The 14,764-nt window shown below is 42.2% G+C and overlaps 1 protein-coding gene across 14 annotated transcripts in view; it reads right to left on the bottom strand.

The window, feature by feature from the left end:
- Positions 1-14,764, bottom strand: part of NPHP4 (nephrocystin 4) — a 137,268-nt gene that overhangs the window by 53,748 nt on the left and 68,756 nt on the right. For all 14 annotated transcript variants that reach the window (XR_004044365.2, XM_060283853.2, XM_060283850.1 and 11 more), the window contains one exon: positions 8,868-9,006. Coding sequence is in view for 13 of the 14 variants with exons in the window: in XM_060283853.2 (XP_060139836.1) it covers positions 8,868-9,006 (139 nt within the window). In the remaining variant the exon portion in view is untranslated. The remainder of the gene's footprint in view (positions 1-8,867; positions 9,007-14,764) is intronic.

Genomic DNA, 14,764 nt, shown 5'->3' with positions numbered 1-14,764 from the left:
ATAAAATAGATAACTAATAAGAACCTGCTGTAGAGCACAGGGAACTCTACTCAATGCTCTGTAATGACCTATATAGGAAAAGAATCTAAAACAAAAGAGTGGATATACATATATGTATAACTGATTCACTTTGCTGCACACCCAAAACTAACACAATATTGTAAATCAACTATACTCTAATAAATTTTTTAAAAAATAGAACCCACTAATATAAACAAATGAAAGTAATAATTCAATAAATAATAAGAGTGGTGTCTTAAATCAATGGGGAAAACATTAATTAAATAGTATTGGGATAACTGGATAGCCATCTAGAAAAATATAAATTGGATGTAAACTAATATTTTATACAAGAATAAATTCCAAATGGATCAATGATTTAAATGTATATATAAGAAGGAAGCCCTAAAACTACTAGGAAAAAAACTTGAGAGAATTATTTGTAACCATGGAATGTGGAAGACCTTTCTAACTAAAATATGATCTCTTAATGCTTTAAAAGAAAAGATTGAAAAAAGATGACTATGAGGGGCTTCCCTGGTGGCGCAGTGGTTAAGAATCCGCCTGCCAATGCAGGGTACACAGGTTCAATCCCTGGTCCAGGAAGATCCCACATGCCACGGAGCAACTAAGACCGTGGGCCACAACTACTAAGCCTGCACTCTAGAGCCCGTCAGCCACAACAACTGAGCCCTCATGCCACAACTACTGAAGCCCACGTGCCTAGAGCCCATGCTCCACAACAAGAGAAGCCACCACAATGAGAAGCCCGTGCACTGCAACCAAGAGTAGCCCCGCTCGCCACAACTAGAGAAAGCCCGCACGCAGCAACGAAGACCCAACGCAGCCAAAAATAAATAAATAAATTTACAAGAAAAAAAAAAAGATGATGACTATGAAAATTTTTGTAAACTCCTGGCAAAACCACTACAAGAAAAGTCAAAAGAAAAAAGACAAATTGAGAAAATAAATTTGCAACCTCATCACAAAGGGCTCGTTTAACATAACAAGAGCTTCTATCAATTGGTAAAGACCAGCAACCCATTAGAAAATTGGGTCATCTATTTACTACTTCCCACTTTAACATTTTTTGAACATTTAAATATATTACATTTTCAAAAGACTTAATAAAATTAAAAAATAGAGATTACTCTGGCTACTGTTTGGGTATGTTTCAATAAGACTATTACACATTAAAAAAAAAGAAAAAGAAAAAAAAAAAAGGATCTGCAAAGTATGGCCCACTGGTCAAGTTTGGCGCACGATCTGCACTTATAAGTAAATTTTTATTGGAACACACCCATACTTGTTCACTTACACATCCTCGATGGCTTTCACTGAACACCAGCAGAGATGAGTAGCCGTGGCAGAGGTCATCTGGCCCACAAAGCCTAAAATATTTCCTATCTGGCCTTAAGGTCTGCTGACCTCTGCCACAGATGAACCTCAAATATGGAAACAGAAACATAAATCCTGAACACAGGTTAATCAAATCAAGACAGGCATAACTAAGTTCCCCACATATTATTATTCTCTGTCTTATTCTTTAATGGACTTTAGAGCAGTTTTATATTCACAGCAACTTTGAGCAGAAAGGACAGAGAATTCCCGTATACTCCCTTTTCATATGGGCACAGCTTCCCTGCTGTCAACACCCCACCCCAGAGTGGGACAGTATTCTCTCTGCTACCTAAATATTTGGTGGTTTATTCACTTACCGTCTCTTTTTAAAACGTACCTGGCACTTCACAGACTGTCAATAGGGTTTGCTGAATGGGTAAGGGGAGGGCACGCTGAGCAAACCTATCCGAATAAACACTCCCTTACTTTCTTCCAGAATGCTAATATAAAACGGTAGAAGCAGGGCCAACACTAAGCTTTCCGGCCCGGCGGGAACCCACTTCCCTAGATGGCAACACGGGCACTGGTTCGTACCCATCAAGGACTCTGGGGTCAACAGTAGCTCTGTGCAAATAATGCATTTCCTCCTGACCTGGTGGTCGCCCTGTTTCCAGGGAGATTTGGGATCTGTATTTAGTTGGGCTGAAAGGGGGTATGAACATGTGGCCACTGCCCACCGATGCTGCCAGCCAGCAGGATGACAAGATCAATGCAGCTGACAGCAACTGTGAAGCCCTTGCCCCGAGCCGGGCAGCCTGCGCACCCTGACAAACCTCTTTTCATCTAACCCTCTCCATGACCTCTGAGGGTCTTTGCCCGTTTTTCTTGTCGGTTGTTTATCTCCTTACTGATCGGGAGGAGCTCTTTCTATTATCTATTATCTTTCTTCCTTATGTATTGCAAGTATCTGTTAGTCTGAGGTTTGTCTTTTTTATATATATAAATTTTTATTTATTTATTTATGGCTACATTGGGTCTTCGTTGCTGTGGCGCGGGCTTTTCTCTAGTTGCGGCGAGCGGGGGCTCCTCTTCATTGCGGTGCGCGGGCTTCTCATTGTGGTGGCTTCTGTTGTTGTGGAGCACGGGCTCTAGTCACATGGGCTTCAGTAGTTGTGATGCGTGGGCTCAGGAGTTGTGGCTCGTGGACTCTAAAGCGCAGGCTCAGTAGTTGTGGCGCACGGGCTCAGTAGTTGTAGCGCACGGGCTTAGTTGCTCTGCAGCATGTGGGATCTTCCCGGACCAGGGCTCGGACCCGTGTCCCCTGCATTGGCAGGCGGATTCTTAACCACTGTGCCACCAGGGAAGCCCAGTCCTGAGGTTTGTCTTTTAACTTTGTTTATGGAGTCTTCTCTCATAGAAAAGCTTTACATGTTAACATTATCACGTTTCTCAATCTTCTCTTTTTGGTTTGTGCTTTGTCTATCTTGTTTAAGGAAGCCTTCCTAACCTCAAGGTCATAAAAATATTCTCCAAATTTTTTTCTAAGATTCCTCAAGTTTTGTTTTTCATCTGTAGGCCTTTAATCCATCCATTTTACAGCTGAGGAAACTGAGGGACGGACACATTAAGCAACTGGTCTAAGGTCACCCAGTTGGCAAGTCTGGATTCACAAACGAAATGCAATTGATTTCAAAGCCACTTACATGCTGCCGTGCTGTCCGTTTCCTTTCAGAACCTGCCTTCTTCACTCAGCACACTGTTGTGAAGGTTCAGCCATAATGATATGCAGAGCCCTATCTTGGCGTTTTCACTGCTATATAGCACCCACGGTCCAAATAAATCAGCTCATTGAGCCATCCCCCGACTGAGGCGCAGGCAGGTCGTTCCCACGCTTCAGCCACTAAACACAGGCCCCGTGTCATGTGAACTAGCTCCTCTCTGCAGTGGGCGTCTAGAAATGGCATTTCCCAGCTGTAGGGTATTAACTAAATACTACAAAATTGCTCTTCAAAGTGCTCGTACATCCTGCATTCCTCCCTGTGCGGTGGGAACTCCTCGCTTCCCAACTCCTCCTCAACCTACATGCTATTAGCCGGCCAGGTTTTTCCAACACGAGGGGCATGAAGTGATTTCTCATTTTAATTTGCATTTCTCTGATTGCTAGTGAAACTGAGCACTTTTGCGTAGGTCGATTGGTTGTTCTGGTTTCTCCTCTGTGAATTCTCTCCTCACATCCCTCTGCCCATTTTTCTGTCCTGTTATGGACCATTCCTCATTGATTCGGAACAGCTCTTTCCATCATCTTTCTTCTTCCTGATCTTCTGATTCTAAAATTTCTACAGTTCTGTTTTGTAATCCATCCAGAATTTGTGTACACACATGAAATTGGGATCTGATTTTCCATTTTCCACCTGGACAGCCAGTCCGGCGCTGTTAACTGACTGGTCCGCCCTTACTCTTGTGGCAGACAGAATAATGCTGCCCACCGCCCCACCAAGCGCCCACATCCTAATCCCAGCAACCTGTGAATACACTGCGCTAACGCCACCAAGGGAACCAAGGTGGCAGATGGAATCGCGGCTGCTATCAGCTGGCCTGGAGACACGGAGACTGTCCTGGATGGTGGAGGGGACCCAGTGTAACCACAACAGTCCTTATGAGTGAAAGAGAGGCAGGAGTGATTAATCAGGGTCAAAGAGAGACGTGGAAATGCTATTCTGAATCTGCCTCTGAAGATGGAGGACGGGGCCCAAGGTGCCCCTGGGCCCTGGGAGCCGGCAAAGGCAATGAGGCAGATCCTCTCCCACGGCCTCTGCAGGGGCGCAGCCCAGAGACCTCGACTTCAGTCTGTGAGACCTTTGCACTGCTGATCTCCAGAACCGGATGATACTAACTTCATGCTATTTTAAGCAACTAAGCTTATGATAATTCGTTATAACAACAGTAGGAAAGTAACATGCTCCTTATCTGTAATTTGTCATACATCACGCTTTTTATTTTGTCTTGTTATCTGTTGATCTATGTCTGTACCAACATCATACTGTGCTAGTTACTATAATTTTGCCGTTAAGCTTGCAAGTCAAGAAAGGGGAAGCCTCTCTTCTTCAAAACTGCCTTGGCTATTCTTGAATATGTAATTTTTTTTTTTTCTTTTTTGCGGTACGCGGGCCTCTCACTGTTGTGGCCTCTCCCATTGCGGAGCACAGGCTCTAGACGTGCAGGCTCAGCGGCCATGGCCCACGGGCCCAGCCGCTCCGCAGCACGTGGGATCTTCCCGGACCGGGGCACGAACCCGTGTCCCCTGCATCGGCAGGCGGACTCTCAACCACTGCGCCACCAGGGAAGCCCTGTAATTTTTTAATTTAACAAAGAGAATATATCTTAAAAGAAAATAAGTACACAGTACACAAGGGAGACGCCTTCTAGGCTCAGGGCACGAGCCAAGACTGAAAGTCATGAAACGCCGACATGTTTAGTGAATCACACGCAGCACAGAGCAGCCAGGAAAACTTCCAAAACCACTGGACGATCAGCCCTGGGGTGGATGATTTCAGTAGCCTAGAAACCACTAACAGCAGGCAAAGCCTTCTACTTCTGACCAGATTTTCCCTCCCATCTGAAACAAAAATTTTTTAACAGAATATATAAAACAAGTCTTTAAGACACTGGAATTTAGGCAGGAAAGGATCCTGAGGAACTGGAAACTAAAGAAGTAAACCTTCCAATTGTCCTCACATCACAGTGTTGAGTGATTCTTCAGACTGCAGTGCAGGGAGGGGAACCCAGTGCACAGTGGGACCCTGATCTGAAGACCAAGCTGAGAGCCCAAGGAGACCAAGGAAGCTGGAGTTTGCAGGGCTGAACACAGACAGGAGGGGTGCACAGAGAAGGAGCTCCAGCCACTTAGAGGGTCCCTCCAGGATTTAGTAGATCACTGATGAGGAAACTACCCAAGGATGGGCAAAGAACCACCCGAAAAATTAGAAGGACCAGTACACAGGGTTCACCCGAGGCCAGAAAGAAGCTGTCCTCACAGACTGGTAAACCTCATAATTCAGGGACATCAGGCAGAGTAGCAAAAGGGGTCTTGTCACCTAGTGAGGAATGATTAGCCCTAAACTAAATGCTGATCTGGTCCCATCTAACAAATCTTAAGGGCAAGACCCAAAATGACCAAACCGTTTCCAAAGCTCAAGAGTATTTATCAACTACAAAAATATTCAGTCCCCAAAAGGAGAAAACTCACAATACCTGGAATCCAGTAAAAAAAATTATGAATATAAAGAAGCAGGAAAATACAACCCAAATTAGGACAAAAATCAATCAATCAAAACTAATCCAGACCAAGATATTAGAACTGGCAAACAAAGATACCAAAGGAGGGACAAACTTTGTAACATTATCTCCAGATTTCGGTAACTTGAAACTAAACCAAGCTAAAATGAGAATTCACTCACTATCTGGGTCACTATCTGGGTCATTTCAAATAGGGAAAAATACTGGAACATTAACTGCTGGGCAGGTCTAAGAGGTCTGCCTGCCTCTGCCTTCTCTGGAGAGGAAGACTAAAGCATGAGCTTGTCAGGGGTTGTACAGGTGTTTCCCATGTTCAAGAAGCAACAGGAAACACTGAACATGGAGGACAGAAAAAGACCCTGAGAGAACTTCGGGAGATGAAAACTACAGTATCTGTGATGAAAACTGCACTGGATGGGATTCATGGCAGATCAGGCACTGCAGAAGAAAAGATGAGTGAACCTGAAGGTACAGCAACGAGAACGATCTAGGACGGGACACAGAGAGAACAGACCACAAATAGAAGCGAGGCTCGCTGCCTGATACACGCGTAACTGGGGGCCCCAAGGGAGAAGAGAGAGGAGGACAGAAGAAGGAATGATCAAAATTGTTCCAACTGTGCTTTAAAAGACCCAGAGATCCAAGAAGTTCCGTGAACCCCAAGCAAAAAATCAGTTAAAGGACAATTCTGGGAAACAGAGGCAGCGGCAGACTAGGCTTTAAATCTCCTCTAAGGCCCTCATGAGAACAGACAGGGCAGCTGGGAGAGCAAACCCAAAGTCCACAGCCACACTGACAGTAGGTCAGGCCGGAGAAGCCAACAGGGTCATCCCGTCCTGGATGACCAATAGATTAGACTAGATGCTGTTTCCAGTGCCATAACTACATCAAAATTCAACACCGGAAATTTCCTTTCCAGAAAAGGTAATTATATTCTTCCCTTAACGATATCTGTATGGGTTTCTTCTCTAAGAAAATGATCTATTCAGACATTTCTAAGGACCAGGGTAAACTGTATTTATTACTTTAAACTGGGTTTATTACATTTCACTACTGTCCTTTTAAGTCACTTAATCAAAAACCAGAGTAATCATATTTCTATCTAATCACAAGATATACATATTTTTATAATCTAGGATACTATCTTTCTTTCATACTTACATTTCTTAGAGGTTGGTACTTGTTTTATTTTTAGAATGTAACTATGAACATATGTCAAAGAAGGGAAGATAGTAGATTTAAAGAAGGGAACAGGTTAGAAATAAGTTTGACTCTGTTTAATAGTTTTAACTATATATTCTATGCTTTCCATGCATTCAACTTTATCAAATAAAATTGGAAATTTATTCTAAACTGACTCTGATGGAAAACACATGCCTACCACCCACCACTGCAAGGGATTCTAGCAGATACTCTGGCAATTCCTCAAGTATAAGTGGTGCTGTACATTCCAGTACCACTTATATAAGATGAGATTATTAATGTACACACTGGTGGTAAACAGCAATCCTGAGAACAGTCTGGTAAGCACAATATTCAAAACTGGAAAGAACAAAACAATTAAAACCATCAAATATACAGCCTTTCGGGGAAGAAGGAAAATACTTAATGATGTGCTTGGTCCCAAAGCACTCAACTATTAAGTTTTGGTACCTGAATATGTTTAAATATCTCCGAAAATCCTGGAAGGTCACAAAGATGGAGGCCAGTACATCAAGTTCTAGGCCGGAGAAACAAGTGTGCTTCTTCCACCAACTGTAAGATTAAATTCAGCAAGACTGGGACTTCTCTGGTGGTCCATTGGTTAAGACTCCACGCTCGCAATGCAGGGGGCTTGGGATCGATCCCCGGTCAGGGAACTAGATCCCACATGCATGCCGCAACTAAGAGTTCTCATGCCACAACTAAGGAGCCCAAGAGCCACAACTAAGGAGCCCGCCTGCCGCACCTAAGACCCAGCACAACCAAATAAATATTTTAAAAATAAACCAGTGGGGGCTTCCCTGGTGGCGCAGTGGTTGAGAGTCCGCCTGCCGATGCAGGGTACACGGGTTCGTGCCCCGGTCCGGGAAGATCCCACATGCCGCGGAGCGGCTGGGCCCGTGAGCCACGGCCGCTGAGCCTGCGTGTCCAGAGCCTGTGCTCCGCAACGGGAGAGGCCACAACAGTGAGAGCCCCGCGTATCGCAAAAAAATAAAATAAAATAAAAATAAAAATAAATAAATAAACCAGTAAATTCAACAAGACCAGTTTCCAAAAACTAGACTCTCAACTCATAAAAAACCACTCCCAAATGACAGACTCACTGGTGCCTTTGCACCAGCACCCAGGACCTGCTGCCCAAGAGACACTGCCCAGCCCTCCATGGACACCCAGCAGTGTCCATCAGAGGAAATCCATCTGGTTGGAGGATGGATGGACACTAAGCTCCCCTCTACAGCTTACACTTTTGTTCATTCCCTACCTTTCTGACTTTCTAAGAGCCTAACTGCCCATGATCTAGAACATTCTTTCAGCCAGCGAGATCCCTAGACGCCGAGGGCCAAGGGCTCAATGCTCTTTCAACTCTCCTCCTAAACTCCTCCTCTTCCCGCCACAGGTGGGATTCCCCACCAGGACACTAGCTGCCTGTCCTTGGGAATAAACTAAGAGGCCCTGAACACAAGGTACCGGCCTCAGCAGAAGGTGTGGTGTAGCCAACGCAAAGCTGACAGCCGTGGTCACACGTGGGGACGCCACCACCCACAGGAAGGGCATCACTCTGCTGACAGCCCTCTATCCCTTTCTTAAAGCCACACCCTGAGGTCATGGCCTCCCCACCCTCAGACTGTGCTCCAAGGGAGTAGAAAGCACTTTTTAAAGACAGCAAACTCATGGCTACATTAACAGTACAAAATAAAGCTGGCAGTCCTTGGCTTTCAGCCAGCCTCTGATTCTTGAGCCCTGTATCTGCAGGGCACCCACATGATGTGTCCCTTTAAGGGTCACCAACAGACCTTCCCAGGCCCTCGGTCAGGGAGCTGCAAGCAACAGGGCTGACTCGCGGCTGAAGCACAAAGTGCTGGGCCACACTTCATCACTGCCCAGTTCTACACCTCTGTATTCAGCAAAAACAACCAACTGATTCAAATTAAAGCCATCTGCAGTAAGTATCTGAGAAATGTTGCTGTACTGGGCACAGATGGAGCTGTGCCATGAGCTAGAAGACTCAGCTCTCTACACACACTTACTTGAAGGGGAGGTGGGTGGCTTCCTGGAAGGCCGCTGCTCTGCCTTGGGGCGAATGGTGTGCTCCACGGGCGTGTCCAGGTGTCCTTCAGGGCTCAGTGAGTACTGGAACTGGACTGTCCCCGACTCCACCTGCTTCACCTACAATCGACCACAAGACTGGTGACGGCCACGCTCCCTTCATCAGCACCCTTCGGTTAGAACAACTCAACCAGGAACAATTCTCCCGGCCCTAAGATGATCAATGAGAATCAGAACCCCAGGAGACCACCATCACAAGAACACCCTCACCCAAGCAGAAATCACAACATTGCTGCTCCAGTTTCGAATGCGTTTTTTAATTAACCTATGTTATGTTGACTGTTTCCCTTTTGGTGTACAGTTCTTTGAGTTTTAACACATGTAACCACCACCACAGCCAGGGTACAGAACAGCCCCACCACCCAAAACATTCCCTCACTGCCTCCTTGTACACCGTCCCGCCAACACCCAACCCCACAATCTACCCCTCTCTTCTGTCATATAAATGGGATCACATGCTGTACAACCTTTGAGACTGGCTTCTTTCACTCCCTGCGATACTGACGAGACTCTCCCGGGCCATAGTGTGTACCCACAGCCCGTTCCTTTTTGTTGCCGAGGAGTTTTCTATTGTACGATGCACCCCAGTGTACTTATCCGTTCACCCATTTAGGAACATTCAGGCTGTTTCTAGCTTGAGGGGTTATAAATAGAGCTGCTAGGAACACTGGTATACGTATTTCTGTGTGACATAAGTTTTCATTCCCATAAGGTTCACTTCTCTACGAGTAGGATTGCTGGGTCATATGGTATGTGTATATTTAATTTTACAGGAAACTGCTACACTGTGACTTGCTTCTGGACTCTATTCCATTCCATTCATCTATGTGTCAATGCCTTTACCAACAGCACTTTATCGTGATTACTGTAGCTTTAATGAAAGTCTTGAAATTGTGTAGTATGAATCCTCCAACTTTATCGTTCTTTTCAAAATTGTTTTGACTCTAATTCCTTTGCTTTTCTGTATAAACTTTAGAATATATATATATAGTATATATATATATATATATATATATATATATACAAAAAAATCATGTAAGGATTTTGATTGAAATTGCATTAGACCTATAGGTCAATTGGGGGAGAATTTATATCTTTACTATGTTGAAACAGTCTTCCAATCCATAAAGATGTCTCTCCACTTATTTAGGTCTTCTTTGCCTCAGCCTTTGTAAATAATGCTGTTTTTTAGATTTTGCTTTCCAACTGTTTTTAATGTAAAGACATGTGATTGATTTTTCTATCTTGACCTCCTGTTGTATCCTGCAATCTCCCTAAACTTGTTTATTCTAGGAGCTTTTGGTAAATCCCTTGAGATTTTCCACACAGAAAATCATGTTGTCTGCAAATAAGATTTGTTCCTTCCTTTCCAATCTGTATGGTTTTTAAATTTTGTTTTCTTGCTTTATTGCACTGGCTAGCACTTCCAGTACAATGTTGAATAAGATGCTGAATACTGTGTATGGGCATCCTTCACTTGCTCCTGATCTACGGGGAAAAGAATTCAATCTTTCACCATTAAGTGTGATGCTAACTAAAGGATTTTTGTAGATATTCTTATCAAGCTGGGGAAGTTCCTCTTTATTCCTGTTTGCTCAGTTTTTGTCATAAATGGACGTTGAATTTTGTCAAATGCTTCTTCTGCATCAATTGTTATGATCATACGTTTTTCCTTCTTTAGGCTGTGACTATGATGAATTACATATTTTTGGCCTTGCATTTCTGAGATAACCCCCAACTTGGTCATGGTGTATTATTCTTTTTCCATATTGTTGGATCCAATTTGCTAATATTTTGTTGAGTATTTTGCATCCAAGTTCATGAGGCTTATGTATCCATAGTTTTCTTTTCTTGTACTGCCTTTTTCTGGTTTTGATATCAGAGTAATGCAGGCCTTGTTACACGAACTAGGAATTGCTCCTATCTATCCCACTGTCTGGAAGAGAATGTATAAAATCAGTGTTATTTTTCCTTAAAGGAAAAAACGTTTAGGACAATTTACAGTGAATAGGCCTGGATAGTTCTTTTTCAAAAGTTTTTTAACCATGAACTCATTTTCTATAAAGTTATAGGACTACTCAGATTATCTAGTTCATCTTGGGTAAGTTTTGATAGTTTGTTGTTTAAGGCAAACTCATCCATCTCATTTAAATTTTCAAGCTTATGGGCATAGAGTTGTTCATAGTATTCCCCTAATATCCTTTTTATACCTGTGTGGTCTGTAGTGGTATCCCTTCTTTCATTCCTATTATTAGTAATTTGTGTCCTCTCTTTTCTTTACTCTTTCAGTCTTGTTAAAGGTTTGTCAATTTTATTGAGCTTTTTAAAGAATCAGTTTTTTATTTCACTGGCTTTCTCTAGTTTTTCCTCTACCGTTTTTCTGTTTTCAGTTTTATTAGTTTCTGTTCTTATCTTTGTTATTGACTTTCTTCTGCCTTGCTTTAGGTTTATTTTCTTCTTCTTTTTCTAGTTTCTAAAAGTGGAAGATTAGATTATTGATTTGAGACTTTTCTCTGTTGTTATATAAGCACTTAACGCTATAAATTTCCACGTAAGCACACTTTAGCTGCACCCTACGAAATCTGATATGTTGTATTTTCATTTTTGTTCAGTTCAAAATATCTTCTATATTTTCTTGAGGCTTCCTCTCTGACTTATGGATTATTTAGAAGTGTATGAATTTCCAAGTGTTTCTAATTTTTTATGTTATCTTTGTTATTGGTTTCTAGTTTAATTCCATTATGATCACAGAATATACCTTGTGTAATTTCAGTTCTTTTAAAATTAAAGCTTGTTTTATGATCCAGGATATGGTCTATCTTGGTGAATGTTCCATGTGCACTTGAAAAGAATGTGTATCCTGCTGTTGTTGGGTGGAGCGTTCCATAAAGGTCATTTAGATCCAGATGCTTAATGATATTGTTCAGTTCCATATGTTGGTGATTTTCTATCTACATGTTTATAGTTTACTCCAAGAGGAGTGTTGAAATATCCAACTACAACTGTTAATTTGTCTATTTCTGCGCTATTAGTTTTTTGCATTTTGAAGCTCTATGTTAGATGCATACACTTTTAGTATTGTATGTCTTCTTGGTGAATTGACTCTTTTATCATATGTAATATCCCTCTTAATTTCTAGCAATTTCTTTTGCTCCAAAGTCTACTTTGTCTGGTATTAATAGAGCTACTCTAGTTATCCTTTGAATAGTGTTTGCACAGAATGGTTTTCCATCCTCTTACTTTTGACCTACTACATCGTTGTATTTGAACTGAGCTCCTGGTAAACAGCATACAGTTGGACCTTGAGTTTTTATGCCACCTGACAACTTCTGTCTTGAAGTTGGTGTGTTCAGACTATTTATATGTCATGTAATTATTGGTGTGTCTGGATTCAGAACTATCATTTTACTATGATTTGTTCCCTCTGTTTTTCATTCCTGTTTCCCCTTTCTTGCCTTATTTTGAATTATTCCATTTTATCTATCTATTGGGTTTCTCACTGTCTCTTTGTATCCTATTTTTAGTGACTGCTCTAGGGTTTACAATGTAAATATTTAACTTTTCACAATCTACTCAAAATCTATATTTTATTACCGCAAGTGGAATGTAGAAAGCTTATCACCCTACAGGTCTCTTTACCTGCCCCCTTTGTATTATAGCTGTCTTACCTATTATACCTACATACCTTAAGAATCCTATCAGACACTGCTATACTTTTTGCTTCAACCATCAAACATATTTTAAAGAACTCAAAAGGAGGAGAATACTATATTATAGTTATCATTTTTGATGCTCTTCCTTCATTCCTGATGTACCAAGTTTTCATCTGGTATCATTTCTCTTCTGTCTGAAGAAATTCCTTTAGTAATTCTCTTAGAGCTTGTCTCCTGCCAATGAATTCTCTTAGTTTTAGTTCATCTGAGAATGTCTTTATTTCACCTTCGTTCCTGCAGGACTTTTGCTGGAACAGAATTCTGGGTTCCGGGGTCTTTCTGCTACTGCTTTTAAAACGTTGCTCCATCTCCTTCCGGCCCCCATGATTTCTGCTAAGGAACCCACAGATATTCAAATTAGTGTCTGTGTGTAAGTAATGCATCATTTTTCTATGGCTGCTTTCAAGACTTTGTCTCTATTTTTTAGCAGTTTGATTATGATGTGTCTGGCTGTGGATTTCTTTGCAATTATCTCTGGGTTCACTGAACCTCTTCAATCTGTAGGTTTAAGTCTTTTGCCAAATTAGAGGAGTTTTCAGCCACTGTGTCTTCAAATGTTTTTTCTGCACAGAACCCTTTCTCTTCTACTGGGACTCTGACGACACAGGTGTTAGCCTTTGTGGTCCTGCCCCACACGTCCCTGAGGCTTTGTCCACTGTCTTCCAATCACTTTTCTCTCTGTGGTTCAGACTGGATAAATTCTATTGATTTACCTTCAAGTTCACTGACTGTTTCTTCTGTCATCTCCATTCTGCTATTGAGTCCACCTAGCGAATACTTTACTTTGGCAATTTTATTTTTCAGTTCTAAAATTTCCATTTGCTTCTTCTTTATCTTCCATCTCTTTGCTGAGACTTTCTATCTTTCCCTTTGTTTCAAAAGTGTTCACTCCGATTTACTGGAGCATTTTGATAATGCCTGCTTTAAAGGCTCTGTCTGATAATTCCAACATTTGCGTCACCTCGGTATTGCTGTCTGTTGAATGTCTCTCCCTTACGAGTGGAGACTTTCCTGGTTCTTTGTCAATTAAGCTTAGCTTGTATCATGGACATTCTGAATGCCACATTATAAGATTCTGAGTCTCGTTTAAATCCTATGGAGAACGCTGATATTTTTGTTTAGTCAGGAATCCACCCAGCTGGGTTCAAGCCCCAGTTTCCAACCAGCCTCCTGCGGGTGGTGGTTTCAACACCAGTTCCATTTTCAAAGCCTGTGCAGTGATACTCAGGCCTCTCCTGCATGTGGTCCACCCAGTGGGCAACCCCACCCACAGTCCAGTTCTCAAAGTCTGCGATATGCTGTTTGGGGTCAGATTCAGGCACGTGAAGCTGGGGGTTAGCTCAGCATTTCTTAAACAACTTTATGGGGTACTTTCCAAGCTCCTCCCTCTCCAGATTCCCCTAGTTCTTTCCAGTTTCCTGGGGCTCCCCTTCCAATCCTCTGGCCAGACCCCACTGTGCTGCACACCTCTGGCAACAGTGCCTGAATGCAAGGCCAAGCAGTGGGGGGGACAGAGTGGGGTTGTTCTTTAAGTGCAGGAGTGTATAAAAGAGCTAAAGGTCCCATCTATCATTACTGTAAGACAATATGCAATTTCTAAAATTGATATACTAAGAAATAACAGTAGAAGCATAATAGTTAGAAAACAAAGTAAATACCATATGTCACAGCTAAGAGTTGAAAGCGGCTGCCTCTGGAGATATTAATTTTTTTAAAGACAATTATTTGCTCAAGGAAAGAACACAGGAGTTGTTTAAGAAGGAAAACATAATCATAATACACTACTTACCTTCACAGTAAATAATCATAATAACATAAACCGCAAAATTTACTTAGTAAAAAATTATAGGATGTGTATAGCATGTATTTTTTTTCTTTAACATCTGCCACTCCTACTCAACTGTAAGTTCCATGGGATTAGAGATATTTTTCCCGGAGCAGATACAGGTGTTCAATAAAAAGTCACTGAATGAACAAGTAAGATAAAGATCTGACGGGTGCACAGGCAGAGACAAGGCTTACCTAGGTTTCACCCCTCTGACTGGGCAGATGCTGGCACTGCTACATGAGATGAGAAATACAGGAAGAAGCAGAGCAGCACTGTT

Source organism: Globicephala melas, chromosome 1 (assembly GCF_963455315.2).
Source record: "Globicephala melas chromosome 1, mGloMel1.2, whole genome shotgun sequence".
Taxonomy (NCBI): domain Eukaryota; kingdom Metazoa; phylum Chordata; class Mammalia; order Artiodactyla; family Delphinidae; genus Globicephala; species Globicephala melas.
Note: the sequence above shows the minus strand (reverse complement) of the source record. Positions and strands in the feature narration are given on the sequence as shown.